The 23,498-nt window shown below is 50.7% G+C and overlaps 1 protein-coding gene across 1 annotated transcript in view; it reads right to left on the bottom strand.

Moving 5' to 3' along the window:
* The window catches only part of CEP120 (centrosomal protein 120), a 167,634-nt gene that overhangs the window by 70,922 nt on the left and 73,214 nt on the right, over positions 1-23,498 (bottom strand). Inside the window, exon 14 of the mRNA XM_075324926.1 lies at positions 16,366-16,455. Within this exon, the coding sequence (XP_075181041.1) occupies positions 16,366-16,455 (90 nt within the window). The remainder of the gene's footprint in view (positions 1-16,365; positions 16,456-23,498) is intronic.

Raw genomic sequence — 23,498 nt, 5'->3', positions numbered from 1 at the left:
TGACAACTAATGACCATTCCAATCAATCGAACTCTAAAACAGATTTGTATACATAACTTAAAGGGAACCTGTCAGGTCCAATATGCACCTAGAACCACGAGCAGTTCTGGATGCATAGCTATAATCCCTGCCAAACTGTCCCAGCATATAGTAGCATACAGAAAGAGATCTTTAGAAAAAGTATTTCGAAAGATTCTTTATGAGATGCTAATGAGTGCAGGGACTAATCGAATGAGCGTCATTTCCCCCAACTAGTCCGCTCCCCTAGCATGTTAGCACGCCCCGCCCCTGTAGGTGTTCTAACTTTTTATTCAATGCCTAATGTCATGCTATTAAACGCCCAACGTCATCGGCATAGAGACGCGTACCTGTGTCCGCTGAAGAATTACATATCCGTCACTCAAACTTGTGGAACATTCACGAATTTTTAACTTAAACGCGTATAGAATATATGTGTGAATATAAACATGTGACCTTTCGGTCAATATGACCTTCCTCAGATTCACACAATTGTCTTGTACTATTTAGGTCCTGGAAAAAGGCGCTGTATTGAATGCTGCCACCCTTGGTCTCTGTGCGTGCGTGCGTGCCAATAAGCATGGGTCTTCCCAACCGTGACCGCGACTACTGTAGCCATGACCTTGGTGAAAACCCGGGGGGCTGTCGCCAGGCTGAACGGCAGTGCCACGAACTGGAGGTGTTCGTCTCCTATGGCGAAGCGCAGGAAGCGCTGATGCTCTGGAGCAATCGGAACGTGAAGATAAGCATCTTTGATATCGATCGATGCAAGGAAATCCCCTTGGGACATTGAGGCGATGACGGAGCGGAGGGATTCCATCCGGAACCGCCTGGTCTTTACGTGTTTGTTGAGCAGTTTTAGGTCCAGGACAGGACGGAAAGACCCGTCCTTCTTTTGAACCACAAACAGGTTGGAGTAAAAACCGTGACCCTGTTGCTGAAGAGGAACAGGGATCACCACTCCTTCTACCTTCAGAGTGTCCAACGCCTGCAGAAGAGCATCGGCTGCAACCGCCGTACGGCTCGCAGAGTCCAGGATAGCATTAATAGCGTAGGACGCAAATGCCGACGTTTGAGAGGTTATGGAAGCCACTTGCGGCGCAGACGTACGTGTGAGTGCGTCAATTTGGGCTTGACCCGCTGAGATAGCTTGGAGTGCCCATACTGCTGCGAATGCTGGAGCGAAAGACGCGCCGATAGCCTCATAGATGGAGTTCAAACAGAGCTCCATCTGTCTGGCAGTGGCATCCTTGAGTGAAGCCCCATCTTCAACTGCAACTATGGATCTAGCCGCCAGTCTGGAGATTGGAGGATCCACCTTGGGACACTGAGTCCAGCCCTTGACCACGTCAGGGGGGAAGGGATAACGTGTATCCTTAAGTCGCTTGGAAAAACGCTTATCTGGACAAACTCGGTGTTTCTGAACTGCCTCTCTGAAGTCGGAGTGATCCAGAAACATACTCGCTGTACGCTTGGGGAACCTGAAACGGAACTTCTCCTGCTGAAAAGCTGACTCCTCTGCTGGAGGAGCTGAGGGAGAAATATCCAACATCTTATTTATGGACGCAATAAGATCATTCACTATGGCGTCCCCATCAGGAGTATCAAGGTTGAGAGCGGCCTCAGGATCAGAATCCTGGTCAGCTCCCTCCGCTTCATCATACCGAGAGTCATCTCTCTGAGACCCTGAACAATGTGATGAGGTCGGGGGGATTTCCAAGCGAGCTCGCTTAGGCGGTCTGGGACTGCGGTCCGTGTCAGAGACCTCACCCTGGGATCTATGAGACACCCCGGGGGGACATTGTTGTTCCAACTGAGGGGAACTAGGGGGCAGTGATTCCACAGTGCCCATGGTCTGAGATACCGGTCTGGACTGCAAAGCTTCTAGTATTTTAGCCATAGTCTCGGAAAGTCTGTCAGTAAAAACTGCAAACTCCGTCCCTGTCACCTGGACAGTGTTAGCTGGTTGTTCCCCCTGGGCCCCTCTTAGCAGAGGCTCCGGCTGAGTAAGTGCCACAGGGGCCGAGCAGTGGACTCAATGAGGGTCAGTGGAACCTGCCGGTAGCGAGGTTGTACATGCGGCGCAGGCAGCATAGTAAGCCTGTGTTTTGGCACCCTGCTTCTTGTGGGCGCCATATTGTTGTCTCCTTTGAGCAACACAACAGGGTATATAGCCAGAAATCAACTGTGCACCATACAGTGTAAAGTATAGCCTGTAAACGTATAAACTATAAGCACACTACTGCACAAGTGGGGCCAGCACCTCAGGTGCTGCTTACCGGCCGCTTAAAGCGGTTGTGTGGCCACCAGAATCCCTGCCTGGGACCCCTAGAGTTTGTCTCCCCTCTGCAGCGTCCTAGGAGCTGACAGTAATGGCTGCCGGCGTCCTGAGGAGAGGAGGGAGCCGTGGGCGTGACCCAGAAAGTGCGGGAGCTGGTGCCTCACTGTGCACAGTGAGGGGGGTGGAGTATGCAAAGCATGCTCCAGCCCTCAGTGCTGCCGTGCTGTACAGCGTCCCGCCCTTCCCCTGACTGGCAGGGCTGGGGGCGGGAAGAAAAAGAGACTAGGCCCAAAAGCCGGGGGCTCGAGTTATAAGCGCGGCCGCCGTATAAGCGCGGCCGGCGCAGAGTCCCCGGCGCACTAACAGTCCCAGCCGCGCCTCAGTAAAAACAATGGCAGCGGCGGTCAGCGCGGTAGTCCCCATACACAAATACACTCAGCGACGCTGCAGTGTATAATGGCACAAACGCGGTCAGCGCCGCGGTCCCCGGTGCACTAGCACACCCAGCAATGCTGGAGTGTTGCTGTGCGCGGTCCCCACGGGGACACAGAGTACCTTAAAGTAGCAGGGCCATGTCCCTGAACGATACCCGACTCCTATCCAGCAGGCTCCTCAGGAGTTGTGGATGAAGCCCGGTCTCAGTGCCTGGAGACCGATAGGATCCCACTTCACCCAGAGCCCTAAGGGGGATGGGGAAGGAAAACAGCATGTGGGCTCCAGCCTCCGTACCCGCAATGGATACCTCAACCTTAACAACACCGCCGACAAGAGTGGGGTGAGAAGGGAGCATGCTGGGGGCCCTATATGGGCCCACTTTTCTTCCATCCGACATAGTCAGCAGCTGCTGCTGACTAATCTGTGGAGCTGTGCGTCCATGTCTGCCTCCTTCGCACAAAGCAAAAAAACTGAGGAGCCCGTGGGAGCACGGGGGGTGTATAGGCAGAAGGGGAGGGGCTTTACACTTTTAGTGTAATACTTTGTGCGGCCTCCGGAGGCATAGCCTATACACCCAATTGTCTGGGTCTCCCAATGGAGCGACAAAGAAAATGCCCTTTGTGAACATAGCCTTACAGCGGCAGCCAAAAAAACATTCTGCAGTTTCAATTTTTTTTCTCATTATGTAATCTCTTCATGTTTAATGGGGGAAAAATAGCGGTGATGTAAGCTTTGATATATTTACTTTTTTTCATGTTTTAGAAACATTTATTCTACTGCATGGGCCTTAAGGTGGCTTTACACGCTAGCGATATCGGTACCTATATCGCTAGCGTGCGTACCCGCCCCCATCGTTTGTGAGACACGGGCATATCGCTGCCCATCGCGCACAAAAACGCGCTCCTCCGTCACACGGCTTACCTGCCCTGTGACGTCGCTCTGGCCGGCGATCCGCCTCCTTTCTAAGGGGGCTGGTCGTTCGATGTCACACGGCAGGCGTCCAATAGCGGCGGAGGGGCGTAGATGAGCGGAACGTATCATCCCGCCTACCTCCTTTCTTCCGCATAGCCGGTGGAGGCAGGTAAGGAGATGTTCGTCGCTCCTGCGGTGTCACACACAGCGATGTGTGCTGCCGCAGAAACTAGGAACAACATTGCTAATGAGAGATAAACAATTTTTTGTTTTAGGGCAACCTCTCCGCGGCAAATGATTTTGGCCGCTTTGGCGATCGTTTTAGGTCGCACATAAGTGTCACACGCTGCGATATCTTTAATGACGCCGGATGTGTGTCACTAACGATGTGACCCCGACGATAAAACATTAACGATATCGTAGCGTGTAAAGCCCCCTTTAGGGTATGTGCCCACGATCAGGACTCGCTGCGTTCAGAATGCAGCGCAAGTCTCCATACCGGGGGGCCGCATGTCTCCTCAGCAGGAGAACGCAGCTGTCAGTATCCACGATCAGGGTACCGTGCGTTTGTGTTCCCCCCACGGAGGATGCATGCGATTCCGCAGCAAATAATTGACATGCTGCAGTCTGGATAGACACTCTGCAGGTCAGTGTAGAAATCCTGTCCACTATGCTTGTACTGTACCCCGCAGCAGTTTGGATGCAGCTAATGTTGGCTGCGTCCAAACCACTGCAAATACTGATCGTGGGCATGCACCCTTAAACTGCGATCATTCAACTGCTGGTACTAACACACAATTACCATAGTAGTACTATGTATAGCAAAATTCATGGTATCCTATAAATGGCAGCTGCTGGCTGTCTTTCACAGGAGTAGCAGGATGACAGAGGGGACTTCAGCAGATCCCTGGCTGTGCACTATATATGCCGCTGTCAGTCAGACTGACAGCAGCATTTAACAGGTTAAGGGGAATCTGTCAGCAGGTTTTGGCTATGCAATCTGAAAACAGCAGTAGTGGGGCTGACGCACACATTTGAGGGCTGTGTCAATTATTAGGCTGTATGCGGTTGTTCACTTAGGCTAAGTGCACACACTGCGTTTTTTTGACGCTGCGTTTTTGTGCGTTTTTTAGCGCTAAAAACACGCGTTTTGGTGCGTTTTTTTTTTTTATCAGTGAACATTGCCATTAAAGGTTGTTGAAAAAAAAAAGAAAAAAAAAAAAAAAAAGGTCTGATGTCATTTCCTTCTTCCATATGTTCTTCATTCTCCACTAGTGTATGCAGGAGAGCAGACAGCTGCAGAACTACAAGGCTCAGCATGCTCCATCCAGGACTGTATGCTGGAGGGCGAGTCAGGCGGAGCAGACCTACAAGGCTCAGAATACTCCATCCAATAGTGTATGCAGGAGAGCAGACAGCAGCTTCAGAACTACAAGGCTTAGCATCCTCCATCCAATAGTGTATGCAGGAGAGCAGACAGCAGCTGTCGAACTACAAGGCTCAGCATCCTCCTTCCAGGACTGTATGCAGGATTTCTTTGCCCCCCAAACAAAAAAATATTACGTGGGCTTCGCCATATTTTTGTATGCTAGCCGGGTACAGCAGGCAGGTACGGACTGCCCCCAACCCCCAGCTGCCTATTTGCACTCGGCTGGGAACCAAAAATATAGGGAAGCCCTTTTTTTTTTTTTTTATTTTTTTTTTTTTTTAATTATTTTATGAATTTCATGATTAAAAAAAAAAAAAAAAAAAAATGACGTGAGCTTCGCCTAATTTTTGTGTCCAGCCGGGTACAACTAGGCAGCTGGGGATTGGAATCCACAGTGCAGGGTGCCCATGCTTTCTGGGCACCCCCGCTGCAAATTGCAGTCAGCAGCCACCCCAGAAAATGGCGCTTTCATAGAAGCGCCATCTTCTGGCTGCCCTGGTGACGGTGGCTCGCTGGGTAATAATGAGGTTAGGGCTAGCTGTATATTATCAACTGGCCCTAAGCCCGAAATTCATGGTGTCACGCCAATATTAGGCATGGCCACCATGAATTTCTAGTAAAGATAAAAAAAAAAAAAAAAAACACAGCACACAGAAAAATATTTTTATTAGAAATAAAACACAACACAATTAGTGACTCCATCTTTATTGAAATAAAGAACCCCCCCTCCGCAGTAATCCTGGGTCAAGGGTTCCGCGCCGTCCAATCCGGATCCAATATCATCTGATCAGTTTGCTGGAAGGCAAAGTGATCAGATAATGTGTCAGGATCAAGGAAGTGAATCACATCACACAGCAGCTGATTGTATAAAAGCCATTTATACAATCAGCTGATGCATCAGTGCAAAAAAAAAAAAAAAAATACTCACTTATGTGCTGATTACCGGCAGCTCCTGGAGCAAGTCTGATCCCGTCTGATCGCTGCAGGAGCTGCCGGTAATCAGTGATGAAGTCTCCTGACGGCATCCGCTGATAGATTAAACCGGCCGGGCGCCGGCGTCACCCCGAGACTTACGATCAGCTGACGCGTCAGGTGACTGCATCAGGTGATCCATCGCCAGGTCCTGCAGGCATACGTACCCGGGGAGACTGCACACAGCCGGAGCGGCGGTACCGGGAAGAGGAGCTGGGAGCGGACATGGCACCGGGAGTCTGCAGACAGGTGAGTATGACTTTTTTTTTTTTACTGTTCACTTTTGATTTCGCAGCTGCCTCCACCTCCCGCCCAGACATGGCGCCGTACGGCAGCAGACATGCACAGGACTGGAGGTGGAAGCGGCGGTGACGGTACCGGGAAGATTCACGCTTCTGTGTTTACTGACAGAAGGAATCCTCTTCCTGTACATGTCACTTTACTGCCCACCTCCTGCGTTTTTAGCTATAATAACAATTTGCGTTTCTCATTGCGTCTTTCAACATCCCATTGCACTCAATGGATGAAAAACGCGGTGAAAAACGCGGGAATAATTGACATGCTGCGTTTTTGTGGTCACCACAAAAACGCAGCTGAAAAAAAACCCGCTGTGTGCAGACAGCAAAAATGAAAACTCAGACTTTGCTGGGGGAAGCAAAGTCATGCAGTTTTCTGGGCAAAAACGCACCCGAAAAACGCGCAAAAACGCACTTTGTGAACTTACCCTTACAATGAAGGTATTATCACTACCGACTACGGCTCATGTGACTGCTAGATAAGACCATATCCCCCTCCTCCGATAAGCAACTCACTGTCAACAGATAATGTACCAAGAAAGCTGTGGTGTAGATGGGGCTACCTTTCTGAGCTTATGTTGCTCACAAAAGTGGTAGCAAAAACTTGGTGACAGATTCCTTTTAACAGCTGCGCTAGAAGCAGAGCTGTAAAGAGGCAAATAAAGAATGAACAACACAGCCATCATATACAAGGAAAAATGAGGGCTCAGCTTGCGAGCCTGCATCAAAGTCAGGTACCCAGTATATAATCTAAATGTACAATATACAATACAGACCAAAGGTTTGGACACACCTTCTCATTCAAAGAGTTTTCTTTATTTTCATGACTCTAAAAATTGTAGATTCACATTGAAGGTATCAAAACTATGAATTAACACATGTGGAATTAAATACTTGAAAAAAAAAAAAAGTGTGAAACAGCTGAAAATATGTCATATTCTAGGCTCTTCATAGTAGCCACCTTTTGCTTTCATTACTACTTTGCACACTCTTGGCATTCTCTTGATGAGCTTCAAGAGGTAGTCACCGGAAATGGTCTTCCAACAGTCTTGAATGAGTTCCCAGAGAAAGAAAAAACTCAAACTTGGCCCGTCGTGAAGAGGATAAGGTATATAAAATACAGGGAGGTCAAAGTTAGGCCTCAAGTTGCCATAGTAACCCATAGACATCCTACGATTACACTGCGAGAGTCATAATGGGCTGATGGAGGCAGTGCTCTCCCACTGCCAAGCTTATGTGCTGTCACTATTAGGCTATGTGCCCAGGGGGAAAAAGTGTCCTGCGGATATATCCACAGGAGCTCCCAGAAAAACGCAGCACAACTTTGTCTGTTTCAATGCTGCGGTTGTATTGTGGAATGTCCTGTGGATATGCTGCGGGCATTCTGCATTGAGGTTACAGTACCAATGGCTTCGGCACTGCATCCTCAATGCAGAACAAGTACTGGCGTGATCGGGGAGTTCATACTTGCCTCCATCACGCAGCGCTTCACTTTCCGGCCGTGTCTGTGTGCACATTGCCGGAGAAGGTGGGTGGGCCTGAACTAGCTCTGGCTGTCACATGACCGGAGCTCATGCAGGCCCCTCCCATATCCTGCTTCCTGCTCCTGGCTCCACCGCGCTCCTCTGAACTGGAGGAAGTGACTCCGGTGTCTGCTATCAAGGCAGGTAAGTATGGGATCGTGCGGAAAAATCCACAGGAATAAATTGACATGCTGCAGATTTTTCTACAGGGAAATGCGCATTATTTCCGCTGCGGAAAAAAATGCAGCTTGGGCACAGCAATTCCAAAAGGCCATAGAAATGGCTGGTGACTTGCTGTACTGCGGATTTTTGAAAAATCTGTGGAATTTCTGCGAAAAAATCGCGTCAAATTCTGCAAATTTTCCGCAGCGTGGGCACATAGCCTTAGCAAGAAGGGATAAAGGGGTGTTCAAAACAACAAAGTTAATTTTACAGTTAATTTTAATCAATAGATCTTAGAATTATAATAAGTTCCACAATCGGATGTGATTAACAAAAAATGTTCCTATGCTGAGATAATTTTATATATGTGTTCCTGCTATGTACTGTGTAATGGCCGTGTCTGACCATAGAGGGACATGGTCTGATCATACCACATCTCCTGGGCAGGGGAGGACACAACAGAGTAATCAGACATTACAGTATGGGATCACAGCTGATTCTTTTTGTGAGGTAAAACATGTCCCTGCAGGTTTTCAGGTTTTTAAAAATATTTTACCTCAAACAAATAATTATTTGCAATCCCCTGCTGTGCTATCTGTAGAATTTTCTCCTTCCTCCCTTGCCCAGGAGATGGGGTATGATCAGACCATGTCCCTGCACGGTCAGACACAGCACATAGCAGGGACATACTAATATTATATTATATATATATATATATATATATATATATATATATATATATATATATATATATATATATATATATATATATATATATATATATATATATATATATATATATATATATATATATATATATATATATATATATATATTTATTTTTTTTTTATTTATTTATTTATCTCAGCACAGGAACATTTTGTTTTTTGTTTTTTTTTTAAATACATCCAATTGTGGAATTTGTTATTATTCCAAGATCCATTGATTAAAATTAACTTTATTAGTGGGGAAAAACCCTTTAAACTGCTAGGATCTGTGAGACCACAAATCCAAGCAGTTACAGCAAGGAGCCAGGCTGTGTATATCAGTCAGGCTTCTGCAGATGATTGCAGCAGTACAGAAGTTAAGCTGTACAACCAGCATGGAGCAAAAAGTGACATGCTCAGGACTGACACTGTACATATGTCACATAGCACTAAGGGTTTACGTAATCATCAGTGCTACAGGAAAATATGGATTAACAAGAAAGAAAACGTTGCAGATCTCAAATGGTAGTACAGATCCCCCATACACTTTAGTGGTTGTCACCAATGGTGCAAAATGAGATAAAGTGCATAATTGCTAAGAGTTGAATAGAGAAAATTATGGCACTGGACCAAGAAGAAGCACTTTCTAGGCACAAAATGACTGTGGTCTATGTGGTATTCCACATCTTTACTACCTCCTTGCTACTCTTTTTTGCAAAAAACATAATTTGGCATTGAAGAAGGGAATTTTGTTTACTTACCGTAAATTCCTTTTCTTCTAGCTCCTATTGGGAGACCCAGACAATTGGGTGTATAGCTACTGCCTCCGGAGGCCACACAAAGTATTACACTTTAAAAAGTGTAACCCCTCCCCTCTGCCTATACACCCTCCCGTGCATCACGGGCCCATCAGTTTTGGTGCCAAAGCAGGAAGGAGGAAACTTATAAATTGGTCTAAGGTAAATTCAATCCGAAGGATGTTCGGAGAACTGAAACCATGAACCAAAAGAACAATTCAACATGAACAACATGTGTACACAAAAGAACAAACAGCCCGAAGGGAACAGGGGCGGGTGCTGGGTCTCCCAATAGGAGCTAGAAGAAAAGGAATTTACGGTAAGTAAACAAAAGTCCCTTCTTCTTTGTCGCTCCATTGGGAGACCCAGACAATTGGGACGTCCAAAAGCAGTCCCTGGGTGGGTAAAAGAATACCTCGATAAAAAGAGCCGAAACAACGGCCCCCTCTTACAGGTGGGCAACCGCCGCCTGAAGGACTCGCCTACCTAGGCTGGCATCTGCCGAAGCATAGGTATGCACCTGATAGTGTTTCGTGAAAGTGTGCAGACTCGACCAGGTAGCCGCCTGACACACCTGCTGAGCCGTAGCCTGGTGCCGCAATGCCCAGGACGCACCCACGGCTCTGGTAGAATGGGCTTTCAGCCCTGAAGGAATCGGAAGCCCAGAAGAACGGCAGGCTTCAAAAATCGGTTCCTTGATCCACCGAGCCAAGGTTGACTTGGAAGCCTGCGACCCCTTACGCTGGCCAGCGACAAGGACAAAGAGCGCATCAGAGCGGCGCATTGGCGCCGTGCGAGACACGTAGATCCGGAGTGCTCTCACTAGATCTAACAAATGCAAATCCTTTTTATATTGGTGAATTGGATGAGGGCAAAATGAAGGTAAGGAGATATCCTGATTGAGATGAAAAGTGGACACCACCTTAGGGAGAAAGTCCGGGACCGGACGCAGAACCACCTTATCCTGGTGAAATACCAGGAAAGGGCCTTTGCATGACAGCGCTGCAAGCTCTGACACTCTACGGAGTGAAGTAACCGCCACTAGAAATGCCACCTTCTGCGAAAGACGTGATAGAGAGACATCCCGCAGCGGTTCAAAAGGTGGTTTTTTGAAGAGCCCGTAGAACCATGTTGAGATCCCAGGGTTCCAGCGGATGCTTGTAAGGTGGGACTATGTGGCAAACTCCCTGCAGGAACGTGCGGACCTGCGGAAGCCTGGCTAGACGCTTTTGAAAAAACACGGAAAGCGCCGAGACTTGACCTTTGAGAGAGCCGAGAGACAACCCTTGTCCAACCCCGATTGAAGGAAGGAAAGAAACCTGGTTAAGGCAAACGGCCAGGGGGTAAAACCCCTCTCAGAGCACCAGGCTAAGAAGATCCTCCAAGATCTGTAATAGATCTTGGCGGACGTTGGTTTCCTGGCCTGTCTCATAGTGGCAATGACATCTTGAGACAACCCTGAGGACGCTAAGAGCCAGGACTCAATGGCCACACAGTCAGGTTGAGGGCCGCAGAATTCAGATGGAAAAAAGGCCCTTGAGATAGCAAGTCTGGTCGGTCTGGGAGCACCCACGGTTGCCCCACCGTGAGATGCCACAGATCCGGGTACCACGACCGCCTCGGCCAATCTGGAGCGACGAGAATGGCGCGGCGGCAGTCGGACCTGATCTTGCGCAACACTCTGGGCAGCATTGCCAGAGGAGGGAATACATAAGGCAGTTGAAACTGCGACCAATCCTGAACTAAGGCGTCCGCCGCCAGAGCTCTGTGGTCCTGAGACCGTGCCATGAATGCCGGGACCTTGTTGTTGTGCCGAGACGCCATGAGATCGACGTCCGGCGGTCCCCAGCGGCAACAGATCTCTTGAAACACGTCCGGGTGGAGAGACCATTCCCCCGCGTCCATGCCCTGGCGACTGAGGAAGTCTGCTTCCCAGTTTTCTACGCCCGGAATGTGAACCGCGGAGATGGTGGAGGCTGTGGCCTCCGCCCACAGCCGAATCCGCCGGACTTCTTGGAAGGCTTGACGACTGCGAGTGCCGCCCTGGTGGTTGATGTACGCAACCGCCGTGGCGTTGTCCGACTGTATGCGGATCTGCCTGCCCTCGAGCCACCGATGGAACGCCTTGAGGGCTAGATACACTGCCCTTATCTCCAGAACATTGATCTGAAGGGAGGACTCTGTCGGAGTCCAGGTTCCCTGAGCCTTGTGGTGGAGAAAAACCGCACCCCATCCTGACAGGCTCGCGTCCGTCGTGACCACAGCCCAGGATGGGGGCAGAAAGGATTTTCCTTTTGACAGAGAAGTGGGGAGAAGCCACCACTGAAGTGAGGTCTTGGCTTCCAGAGACAGAGAGACGTTCCTGTCTAAGGACGTCGGCCTCTTGTCCCATTTGCGGAGAATGTCCCATTGGAGAGGACGCAGATGAAATTGCGCAAATGGAACTGCCTCCATTGCTGCCACCATCTTCCCCAGGAAGTGCATGAGGCGCCTCAAGGAAAATTGATGATCCACCCGAACCTCTGGAGAGTCTCCAGAGCAACGGTCAGACTGTGTTGACAAGCCACCCGTGAGGGTGCCTTGACTAGGAGATCGTCTGGGTAAGGGATCACCGAGTGGCCATGAGAGTGTAGGATCGCTACGACGGATGCCATGACCTTGGTGAAGACCCGTGGGTCTGTCGCCAGGCCGAAAGGCAGTGCCACAAACTGAAGGTGTTCGTCCCCGATGGCGAAACGCAGGAAGCGTTGATGCTCTTGAGCGATCTGCCATGGAGATAGGCATCTTTGATGTCGATTGATGCTAGGAAGTCTCCTTGGGACATCGAAGCGATGACAGATCGGAGGAATTCCATGCGAAACCGCCTGGTTGTCACATGTTGGTTGAGCAATTTGAGGTCCAAAACGGGACGGAATGAGCCGCCCTTTTTTGGCACCACGAACAGATTGGAGTAAAAACCGCGACCGCGTTCCTGAAGGGGAACGGGGATCACCACTCCTTCTGTTTTCAGAGTGTCCACCGCCTGAAAAAGCGCAACGGTCCGTTCGGGGGGCGGAGATGTTCTGAAAAAAACGAGTCGGAGGACGAGAGCTGAACTCTATCCTGTAACCGTGAGACAGAATGTCTCTCACCCATCGGTCTTGGAAATGTGGCCACCAGGCGTCGCAAAAGCGGGAGAGCCTGCCACCGACCGAGGATGCGGTTTGGGGCGGCCAACGACCGCATTAATCTCAGCCAGAGAAGCTGAGATAGCTTGGAGTGCCCTCACGGCTGCGAAGGCCGGAGCAAAAGATGCGCCTATGGCTTCATAGATGGATTTCATCATAAGCTTTATTTGCCTGTCAGTGGCATCCATGAGAGATGAACCATCTGCCACTAATACTACGGATCTAGCCGCCAGTCTGGAGACTGGAGGATCCACCTTGTGACACTGAGCCCAACCCTTAACTACGTCAGGGGGGGAAAGGGGAACGTGTGTCATTAAGGCGCTTAGTAAAGCGCTTGTCCGGAAAGTTCTGTGCTTCTGGACAGCCTCTCTGGAGTTAGAGTGATCGAAAAAACGCACTCCGTGTACATTTGGGAAACCTAAACTGGTGTTTCTCCCGCTGTGAAGCCGACTCCTCCATAGGAGAAGATGGGGAAGAGAGGTCTAGCACCTGGTTGATGGACGCTATAAGGTCATTTACTATGGCGTCCCCTTCAGGTGTTCCAGATTGAGAGCAACGTCAGGTTCAGAGCCCTGAGCTGCGACCTCCGCTTCATTCCCCCGAGAGTCCTCAAGCTGAGACCCCGAACAGCGTGATGAAGTCGTGGATGGTTCCCAGCGAGCCCGGTTAGCCTGTCTGAGGCCGCGGTCCGTGTCGGAGTTCTCACCGTGGGATCTGGGTATTACCCCAGGAGCCCCTTGTTGTACCGACCCAGAGGGGCCTGGGAGCGATGAACTCACAGCGCCCTGGCCCTGTGTTACCGGTCTGGACTGCAAAGCTTCCAGTATCTTAGCAGCCCCTCTGTTCATAGACTGGGCCATGGAATGTGAAAGCGACTCAGAGTTGCTCAGACAAACGTGCAAACTCTGTCCCTGCCATCTGTGCAGTGGAAACCGGTGGTACCACCTGAGCCGAGGGTCCCACCAGTGCCGGAGGCTCCGGCTGAGTGAGTGCCCCAGGGGCCATTCATTTGCAATGATAGGTGGAACCTGCCGGCAATATAGCCGCACAAGAGGTACAGGTTGCAAAGAAAGCCTGTGCCCTGGCACCCTTACTGTTTGCGGACGACCTGCTGTTGTCACCTCTTAGTAATCAGCGAGGGTATATAGCCAAAAACAAATAGTGCAATCATATACCATATAAATATATAAATATATGTATTATGTATTATGTATTAATATATATATATATATATATATATATATATATACATATACATACATATATATACACACACACACACTTCGGCACCCAAGGGTGGCCAGCACCCGAATGGGAAACTGGTGCCCCACAGTGCACAGTGAGGGGGGAGGAGGATACCAAGTATGCTCCAGCCCTCACTGCCGACGTCCAGTCGGCCGTCCCGTCATTACCCCTGACTGGCAGGCCCGGGAACGGGAGTATATGGTACTAGGCCGCAAGAGCCGGGGACTAAAGTTAAAAACGCGGCCGGCAAACAGGCGCGGTCGGCGCGGTAGTCCCGGTCTCACAAACCACACGCAACCGCTGCGGCGTTTGCAACCCAGGTGCTGCATGCAGCGTCCCCAAAGGGGACACAGAGTACCTCATGGATGCAGGGCTCTGTCCCTGATGATGTCCAGTCTCCTGTCCGTCAGAATCCCCCAGGGGCTGCGGATGGAGCCCGGTCCCAGTGCATGGCGACCGGTTAGGAACCCCCTCTCCCATTAGCTGCAGAGCACATTCTGAGATTCTCCACCGGCAGAATCATACTGAGAGCCATATAACAATGGCTGCCGGCGTTCCGAGGGGAGGAGGGAGGTGAGGGCGGAACCACAAAAGTGCGGGAATCTGCGCCCCATAGTGAACAGTGAGGGGGGAGGAGGACAGCGAAGTGTGCTCCAGCCCTCACCGTCGGCGTCATACCGACCGTCCCGCCCTTCCCCCTGACTGGCAGGCCCAGGGGCGGGAGATTACTACACTAGGCCGCAAAAGCCGGGGACTAAAGTAAAAACCGCGGCCGGCAAACAGGCACGGTCGGCGCGGTAGTCCCGGTCAAAAAAAAAAAAAAAACACACCGCAGTCGCTGCAGCGTCTGAGGCCAAGGTGCTCCATGCACCGTCCCAAAGGGGACACAGAGTACCTGTAGATGCAGGGCCATGTCCCTGACGATACTCAGTCTCCTGTCCGGCAGATTCCCCCTGGGGCTGCGGAGGGAGCCCGGTCCCAGTGCCTGGATGACCGGTTAGGATCCCACTTCACCCAGAGCCCCTAAGGGATGGGGAAGGAAAACGGCATGTGGGCTCCAGCCTCTGTACCCGCAATGTGTACCTCAACCTTAACAGCACCGCCGACTCAGTGGGGTGAGAAGGGAGCATGCCGGGGGCCCTGTTAGGGGCCCTCTTTTCTTCCATCCGATATAATCAGCAGCTGCTGCTGACTAAAATGTGGAGCATTGTGTGAATGTCAGCCTCCTTCAACACAAAGCATTAAACTGATGGGCCCGTGATGCACGGGAGGGTGTATAGGCAGAGGGGAGGGGTTACACTTTTTAAAGTGTAATACTTTGTGTGGCCTCCGGAGGCAGTAGCTATACACCCAATTGTCTGGGTCTCCCAATGGAGCGACAAAGAAATACAATATTACTACAGTGGAACCTCGGTTTACGAGTAACTTGGTGAGCGAGTATTTTGCTTGCTGTAAATTTGTAATTCAGTTGACAAGCAATGCTTTGCTGTACGAGCAAATACTCACCGTACACACTTCCAGTTCCGTACTTTCACCGCGCTCTGACCTGTTTCTGCAATGTGCAGGAGCACACACACACACACACACACACACACTGCTCACCTTACCCTCCGATCCCTCGGCGGGCTCCTGGTTCTTGTAGGCCGCAGGTACAGTATGTGTATCCGGTAACCATCGCGACGATGCAGGAGCTTCCACTGTCAGCCGCTTTTCAAAGGCAGCCAAACAGAGGCAAACGGCTCCTGCATATGACATCTGCTGTTGAAGCGATGATAATGGAAGCTCCTGCATCGGTTGCGATAGTTACCGGATATACATGCCTGCGGACTACAAGAACCAGGAAGCTGCCGAGGGAACGGAGGGTAAGGTGAGCATAATATATATATGTGTGTGTGTGTGTGTGTGTGTGTGTGTGTGTGTGTTTGTGGAATGACACAATAGGGGACCGGGATGGGACATTGCACAAGTTGTGGAACGAATTGTCTGAGCTGCATTTATTTCCTACGGGAAATTTTGCTTTGCTAGACGAGTAACTTGGTTTACAAGCACAGTCCCAGAACGGATTGTTCTCGTAAACCAAGGTTCCACTGTACTATTATTCCAAGTGCACATAGAAAATTATGTCCTTCACAAAACAATAGAGATGGTAGCCATTGGTGCCCTCAGCAGGCTCCAGGTTGCCATGAAAACCCATCGATATCTTGCAATCATGACATGGAAGGCCAATGGGAGCCACTGTGTGCAGACACTGGCCTTTGAGCCATCTAAAATTCTGTGTTCATTTCAATTGCTGCTGTTACAGGTAGATGCTGCTGTATAACACACTCCATTTATTACATGCTTACAATCGGGGAAAAACACAATGAAGCACAAATAAAGAAAAAATACATTCATATAAAATAATTTGCCGACGAGTCTTACCTTTTTCTTTACCAACGCTTCCCTTTCTTGCTCTCTTCTTTTCCATTCCTCTACCAGGACTTGCATGTGAGCCAGTTCTTTCTTTTTCAACTGTCCATGAAAAAAAAATTAAAAAAAACAAACAAAAAAAAAAAAACAAAACAAAAAACTTAGTTCTCAATATTTTTACAGACTGCGTCAATAAGAAAAAGCAATACCAAGCAACAAGCAATACAATAATGAAAAATCACAGCAAAAGTTGAAATACGAATTACGTTAGGTCTATGTAGTAAACGCATCTTGGTTCAGAGCTGAAGAAGGATTCATTGTGCTCTAGTTACAAATGTATATTACATGAAGAATAGCGGAAATGCTAAAGAGGTACTTAAAATAAAAAACGTGCCCAAGCACTAACAGGCAGGTAGTTGCTAACCATCTGACTGCTGGACCCGGTGCCATTCTTTGCCAGCATAGAGCAGTCACAGACCATTAGTGTCGGTGATCCAATGGCTTTGCCAACAAAGCGAGGGCTTCTTTTCCGCTCTGGTCTGTAGATGGTGGGGGACAGCCGACATCGTGCTGGCTCACAGCTGGCTGTCCGCTGCCTAACTGGGGAAACCGGATGTCAATCAGAAGGATGTCGGCCCAGTCTACAGAGCAAAGCGGATGAGAAGCCACCGCTCCATTGTCAGCAAAAACAGCTGAATCGCTAGCAGGAATGGTCGGTGACCACCCTGTGTTGGAGAAAAACGGCGCTGGGCACAACAGGCAGGAAGGTAGCAACTACATGCTTGTTCGTTCTTTGGAACTTTTTTTTGCAGGCTGCGCTGAAGGAAAAGCACGGTCTTCTCTAGATTCAGATATTGCAAGATAGGAAATAAAAGACAAAAAGAAAATCACCAGAGTTCACTTAAACAGTGATAAAACCTGTTAGAGAGCTTAATACCAGCCTTCAGATGCCAACAGCCTACCCATCCATGCTGCCGGAATCTGCTTCCCCTGTGAGCCACAAAGCAGAAGACATGCTTCAGTGCCCCACACCACTTAAAAGATGCCACGCCGCGAGGAAGAGGCGGAGCCAAACGAGGAGGGAAACACAGTGTGTTCAGCCACAGTCACTGATTGGCTGAGAGCTCCAAACAGCCACACATGCTTACAGACTGCCAGTAAGACCCTCAGCAACATCATTCAGCCCACTACATGCAACGCAGAGGGAGAGAGGCTCGCAGAAAAACAGTTAGCCGCAAAACATGGTCCCACTCCAGCCCACCGAGCAGACCAGGCTCACCAGTCCTCTGCATATAGATCGTCCACCAATACCTGCTAACTACTACCCCAAGGAAAGGAATAAAGGGGAAGGTTGGGGACAGGAAAAAAAAAAAAAAAAAAAAAAGGAGGACTCCTGAAGGGGCATACATGCCTGTCCTGAAGATCCAGAACTCCCCATCTTCTGCCCCATGCACATATGCGCTGTGTAGGGTGGCGGGCAAAAGCTCATTGGCTTACGGCCTCGGGCCCAATACCCTACCAGCAACTGAGTAAAAGTACAAATGGTCGGGCCACACCAGCGGGAGAAAATACAGACTAAACAATTACATGCTATACTCTCAAATCGCTAAGCGGGTGAAACATGGTACACAATTACTTTGTTACCCAAAAGATATCTATCTGAAAAGAAGGGAATTTTGTTTACTTACCGTAAATTCCTTTTCTTCTAGCTCCTATTGGGAGACCCAGACAATTGGGGTGTATAGCTTCTGCCTCCGGAGGCCACACAAAGTATTACACTTTAAAAAGTGTAACCCCTCCCCTCTGCCTATACACCCTCCCGTGCATCACGGGCTCATCAGTTTTGGTGCCAAAGCAGGAAGGAGGAAACTTATAAATTGGTCTAAGGTAAATTCAATCCGAAGGATGTTCGGAGAACTGAAGACCATGAACCAACAGAACAATTCAACATGAACAACATGTGTACCCAAAAGAACAAACAGCCCGAAGGGAACAGGGGCGGGTGCTGGGTCTCCCAATAGGAGCTAGAAGAAAAGGAATTTACGGTAAGTAAACAAAATTCCCTTCTTCTTTGTCGCTCCATTGGGAGACCCAGACAATTGGGACGTCCAAAAGCAGTCCCTGGGTGGGTAAAAGAATACCTCGATAAAAAGAGCCGAAAACGACCCCCTCTTACAGGTGGGCAACCGCATCCTGAAGGACTCGCCTACCTAGACTGGCGTCTGCCGAAGCATAGGTATGCACCTGATAGTGTTTCGTGAAAGTGTGCAGACTAGACCAGGTAGCTGCCTGACACACCTGCTGAGCCGTAGCCCGGTGCCGCAATGCCCAGGACGCACCCACGGCTCTGGTAGAATGGGCTTTCAGCCCCAAAGGAAGCGGAAGCCCAGAAGAACGGTAGGCTTCAAGAATCGGTTCCTTGATCCACCGAGCCAAGGTTGACTTGGAAGCCTGCGAACCCTTACGCTGGCCAGCGACAAGGACAAAGAGCGCATCTGAACGGCGCAGGGGCGCCGTTCGAGACACGTAGAGCCGGAGAGCTCTCACCAGATCTAACGAGTGCAAATCCTTTTCCCATTGGTGAACTGGATGAGGGCAAAATGAAGGTAAGGAGATATCCTGATTGAGATGAAAAAGGGGATACCACCTTAGGGAGAAATTCCGGGACCGGACGCAGAACCACCTTATCCTGGTGAAAAACCAGGAAGGGGGCTTTGCATGACAGCGCTGCCACTAGAAAATGCCACCTTCTGCGAAAGACGTGATAAAGAGACATCCCGCAGCGGCTCGAAAGGTGGTTTCTGGAGAGCCGTTAGCACCCTGTTAAGATCCCAGGGTTCCAGCCATCTTGAGATAACCCTGAGGACGCTAGGAGCCAGGACTCAATGGCCACACAGTCAGGTTGAGGGCCACAGAATGCAGATGGAAAAACGGCCCTTGAGACAGCAAGTCTGGGCGGTCTGGGAGCGCCCACGGTTGACCCACCGTGAGATGCCACAGATCCGGGTACCACGACCGCCTCGGCCAATCTGGGGCGACGAGAATGGCGCGACGACAGTCGGACCTGATCTTGCGCACACTCTGGGCAGCATCGCCAGAGGAGGAAATACATAGGGCAGTCGAAACTGCGAGCAACCCTGAACTAATGCGTCCGCCGCCAGAGCTCTGTGATCTTGAGACCGGGCCATGAATGCCGGGACTTTGTTGTTGTGCCGTGACGCCATGAGATCGACGTCCGGCGTTCCCCAGTGGCGACAGATCTCTCGAAATACGTCTGGGTGGAGAGACCATTCCCCCGCGTCCATGCCCTGTCGGCTGAGAAAATCTGCTTCCCAGTTTTCTACGCCCGGGATGTGAACTGCGGAAATGGTGGAAGCTGTGGCTTCCACCCACTACAGAATTCATCGGACTTCCTGGAAGGCTTGGCGACTGCGAGTGCCGCCTTGGTGGTTGATGTATGCGACGGCAGTGGCGTTGTCCGACTGAATCCGGATCTGCCTGCCCTCCAGCCACCGATGAAAGGCCAATATGGCTAGATACACTGCCCTTATCTCCAGAATATTGATCTGAAGGGATGACTCTATCGGAGTCCAGGTTCCCTGAGCCCTGTGGTGGAGAAAAACCGCCCCCCACCCTGACAGGCTCGCGTCCGTCGTGACCATAGCCCAGGTGTAGAAAGGATTTTCCCTGCGATAGAGAGTTGGGAAGGAGCCACCACTGAAGTGACGTCTTGGTTGCAAGGGAAAGAGAGACGTTCCTGTCGAGTGAAGTCGACCTCCTGTCCCATTTGCGGAGAATGTCCCACTGGAGTGGCTGCAGATGGAATTGCGCGAAGGGCACTGCCTCCATCGCTGCCACCATCTTCCCCAGGAAGTGCATGAGGCGCCTCAAGGGGTGCGACTGACCCCGAAGAAGAGATTGCACCCCTGCCTGCAGCGAAAGCTGCTTGTCCAGCGGTAGCATGACTACTGCTGACTGAGTATGAAACTCCATCCCAAGGTACGTCAGTGATTGGGTCGGTGTCAACTTGGATTTTGGGAAGTTGATGATCCACCCGAACTTCTGGAGAGTCGCCAGAGCGACGGAAAGGCTGTTTTGACACTCCATCTGAGAGGGTGCCCTGACCAGAAGATCGTCTAAGTAGGGAATCACCGAGTGGCCCTGAGAGTGTAGGACCGCCACAACAGATGCCATGACCTTGGTGAAAACCCGTGGGGCTGTCGCCAGGCCGAAAGGCAATGCCACGAACTGAAGGTGTTCGTCCCCGATGGCGAAACGCAAAAAACGTTGATGTTCGGGTGCGATCGGCACATGGAGATAAGCATCCTTGATGTCGATCGATGCTAGGAAGTCTCCTTGTGACATCGAAGCGATGACAGAGCGGAGAGATTCCATCCGAAACCGTCTGGTGCTCACATGTCTGTTGAGCAGTTTGAGGTCCAGAACGGGACGGAACGAGCCGTCCTTCTTTGGCACCACAAACAAGTTGGAGTAAAAGCCGCGACCATGTTCCTGGAGGGGAACAGGGATCACAACTCCTTCTGTCTCCAGAGTGTTCACCGCCTGAAAAAGTGCATCGGCTCGCTCGGGGGGCGGAGATGTTCTGAAGAAACGAGTCGGGGGACGAGAGCTGAACTCTATCCTGTAACCGTGAGACAGAATGTCTCTCACCCATCGGTCTTGGACATGTGGCCACCAGGCGTCGCAAAAGCGGGAGAGCCTGCCACCGACCGAGGATGCGGCTAGGGGATGCCGAGAGTCATGAGGAGGCCGCCTTGGAGGCAGTGCCTCCGGCGGGTTTTTTTTTTTTTTCTGGGGGCGTGCCTTAGACCGCCACGCAAAAGAGTTCCTCTGGCCCTTCTCTGGCCTGTTGGACGAGGAGGATTGGGACTTGGCTGAGGACCGAAAGGACCGAAACCTCGGTTGTATTTTCCGTTGCTGAGGTCTCTTCGGTTTGGACTGGGGTAAGGACGAGTCCTTTCCCTTGGATTCCTTAATAATTTCATCCAATCGTTCGCCAAACAATCGGTCGCCAGCAAACGGCAAACCGGTTAAGAACTTCTTGGAAGCAGAGTCTGCCTTCCATTCGCGTAGCCAAATGGCTCTGCGGACTGCCACCGAATTAGCGGATGCTACCGCTGTACGGCTAGCAGAGTCCAGGACGGCGTTCATGGCGTAGGACGAAAAAGCCGACGCCTGAGAAGTCAAAGACGCAACTTGCGGAGCAGAGGTACGTGTCACCGCATTAATCTCAGACAAACAAGCTGAGATAGCTTGGAGTGCCCACACGGCTGCAAAGGCCGGGGCAAAAGACGCACCTGTGGCTTCATAGATGGATTTCACCAGGAGCTCTATCTGCCTGTCAGTGGCATCCTTGAGCGATGAGCCATCTGCAACTGATACCACAGATCTAGCCGCCAGTCTAGAGACTGGAGGATCCACCTTGGGACATTGAGCCCAACCCTTAACTACGTCAGAGGGGAAGGGGTAACGTGTGTCATTAAGGCGCTTAGTAAAGCGCTTGTCCGGAAAAGCTCTGTGCTTCTGGACAGCATCTCTGAAGTTGGAGTGATCAAAAAACGCACTCCGTGTACGTTTGGGAAACCTAAACTGGTGTTTCTCCTGCTGCGAAGCCGACTCCTCTGTAGATGGAGCTGGGGGGAGAGAGATCTAGCACCTGGTTGATGGACGATATAAGGTCATTTACTATGGCGTCCCCTTCAGGTGTATCAAGATTGAGAGCAACGTCAGGGTCAGAGCCCTGAGCTGCGACGTCCGCCTCATCCTCCAGAGAGTCCTCAAGCTGAGACCCCGAGCAGTGTGAGGAAGTCGGGGAAGATTCCCAGCGAGCCCGCTTAGCCGGTCTGGGACTGTGGTCCGTGCAGGAGTCCTCCGCGTGAGACCTAGGGCCCACCCCGGGAGCACGCTGCGGCGCAGACCGAGAGGGGCCTGGAGGCGATGATCCAACAGTGCCCGGGGCCTGTGTAAGGACCGGTCTGGACTGCAAGGCTTCTAGTAGCTTGGCAGACCATTTGTCCATAGACTGAGCCATGGATTGTGAAAGTGACTCAGAGAGTTTCTCAGCAAAAACTGCCAACTCTGTCCCTGCCGCCTGGACAGGGGAAGCAGGAGGGTCTGCCTGAGCCGAGGGGCCCACTAGTGACCGAGGCTCCGGCTGGGCAAGTGCAACAGGGGTCGAGCATTGCTCACAGTGAGGGTAGGTGGAACCCGCAGGTAACATAGCCCTACAAGAGGTACAGGTTGCAAAAAAACCCTTTGCCTTAGCGCCCTTGCTCCTTGTGGACGACATGCTGTTGTCTCCTAGGAGAGTGATCACTGAGGGTATATAGCCAAAAGCAAACAACCCGGCCGAACAGAGAAAATATATATATATATATATATATATATATATATATATATATATATATATATATATATATATATATATATATATATATATATATATATATATATATATATATATATATATATATATATACACTCCGGCACCCTACGGGGACCAGCATCGGGTGACCGGTGTGGCTTACCGACCGCCCAAAGCGGAGTGTGTGTCCACCAGATTCCCTGCCTTAGGTCTCCCAGAGCTCGTTCCTGAAATCCTCCACCGGCAGAATGTTGTATAAAAATGGCTGCCGGAGCTCTCAGGGGAGGAGGGAGCCGTGGGCGGCGACTATTAAAGTGCGGGAATCTGGGGCCCTACAGTGATCAGTGAGGGGGGGGGAGGACACCTAAAGTATGCTCCAGCCCTCACTGCCGACGTCAGGTCGACCGTCCCGCCCTTACCCCTGACTGGCAGGCCCGGGGGCGGGAGTTATGCTACTAGGCCGCAATGAAGCCGGGGACTAGATTTAATACCGCGGCCGACAAACAGGCGCGGTCGGCGCGGAAGTCCCGGTCTTCACAAACCAGCAGCTGCTGCAGCGTCTGTGAAACAAGCGCTCCATGCACCGTCCCCATGGGGACACAGAGTACCTTTTGATGCAGGGCCTGTCCCTGAGGATACAATAGACTCCTGTCCGGCAGATTCCCTCAGGGGCTGCGGAGGGAGCCCGGTCCCAGTGAATGGATGACCGGTTAGGATCCCACTTCATCCAGAGCCTCTAAGGGATGGTGAAGGAAAACGG

This window comes from Anomaloglossus baeobatrachus, chromosome 1, assembly GCF_048569485.1.
Source record: "Anomaloglossus baeobatrachus isolate aAnoBae1 chromosome 1, aAnoBae1.hap1, whole genome shotgun sequence".
Lineage (NCBI taxonomy): Eukaryota > Metazoa > Chordata > Amphibia > Anura > Aromobatidae > Anomaloglossus > Anomaloglossus baeobatrachus.
Note: the sequence above shows the minus strand (reverse complement) of the source record. Positions and strands in the feature narration are given on the sequence as shown.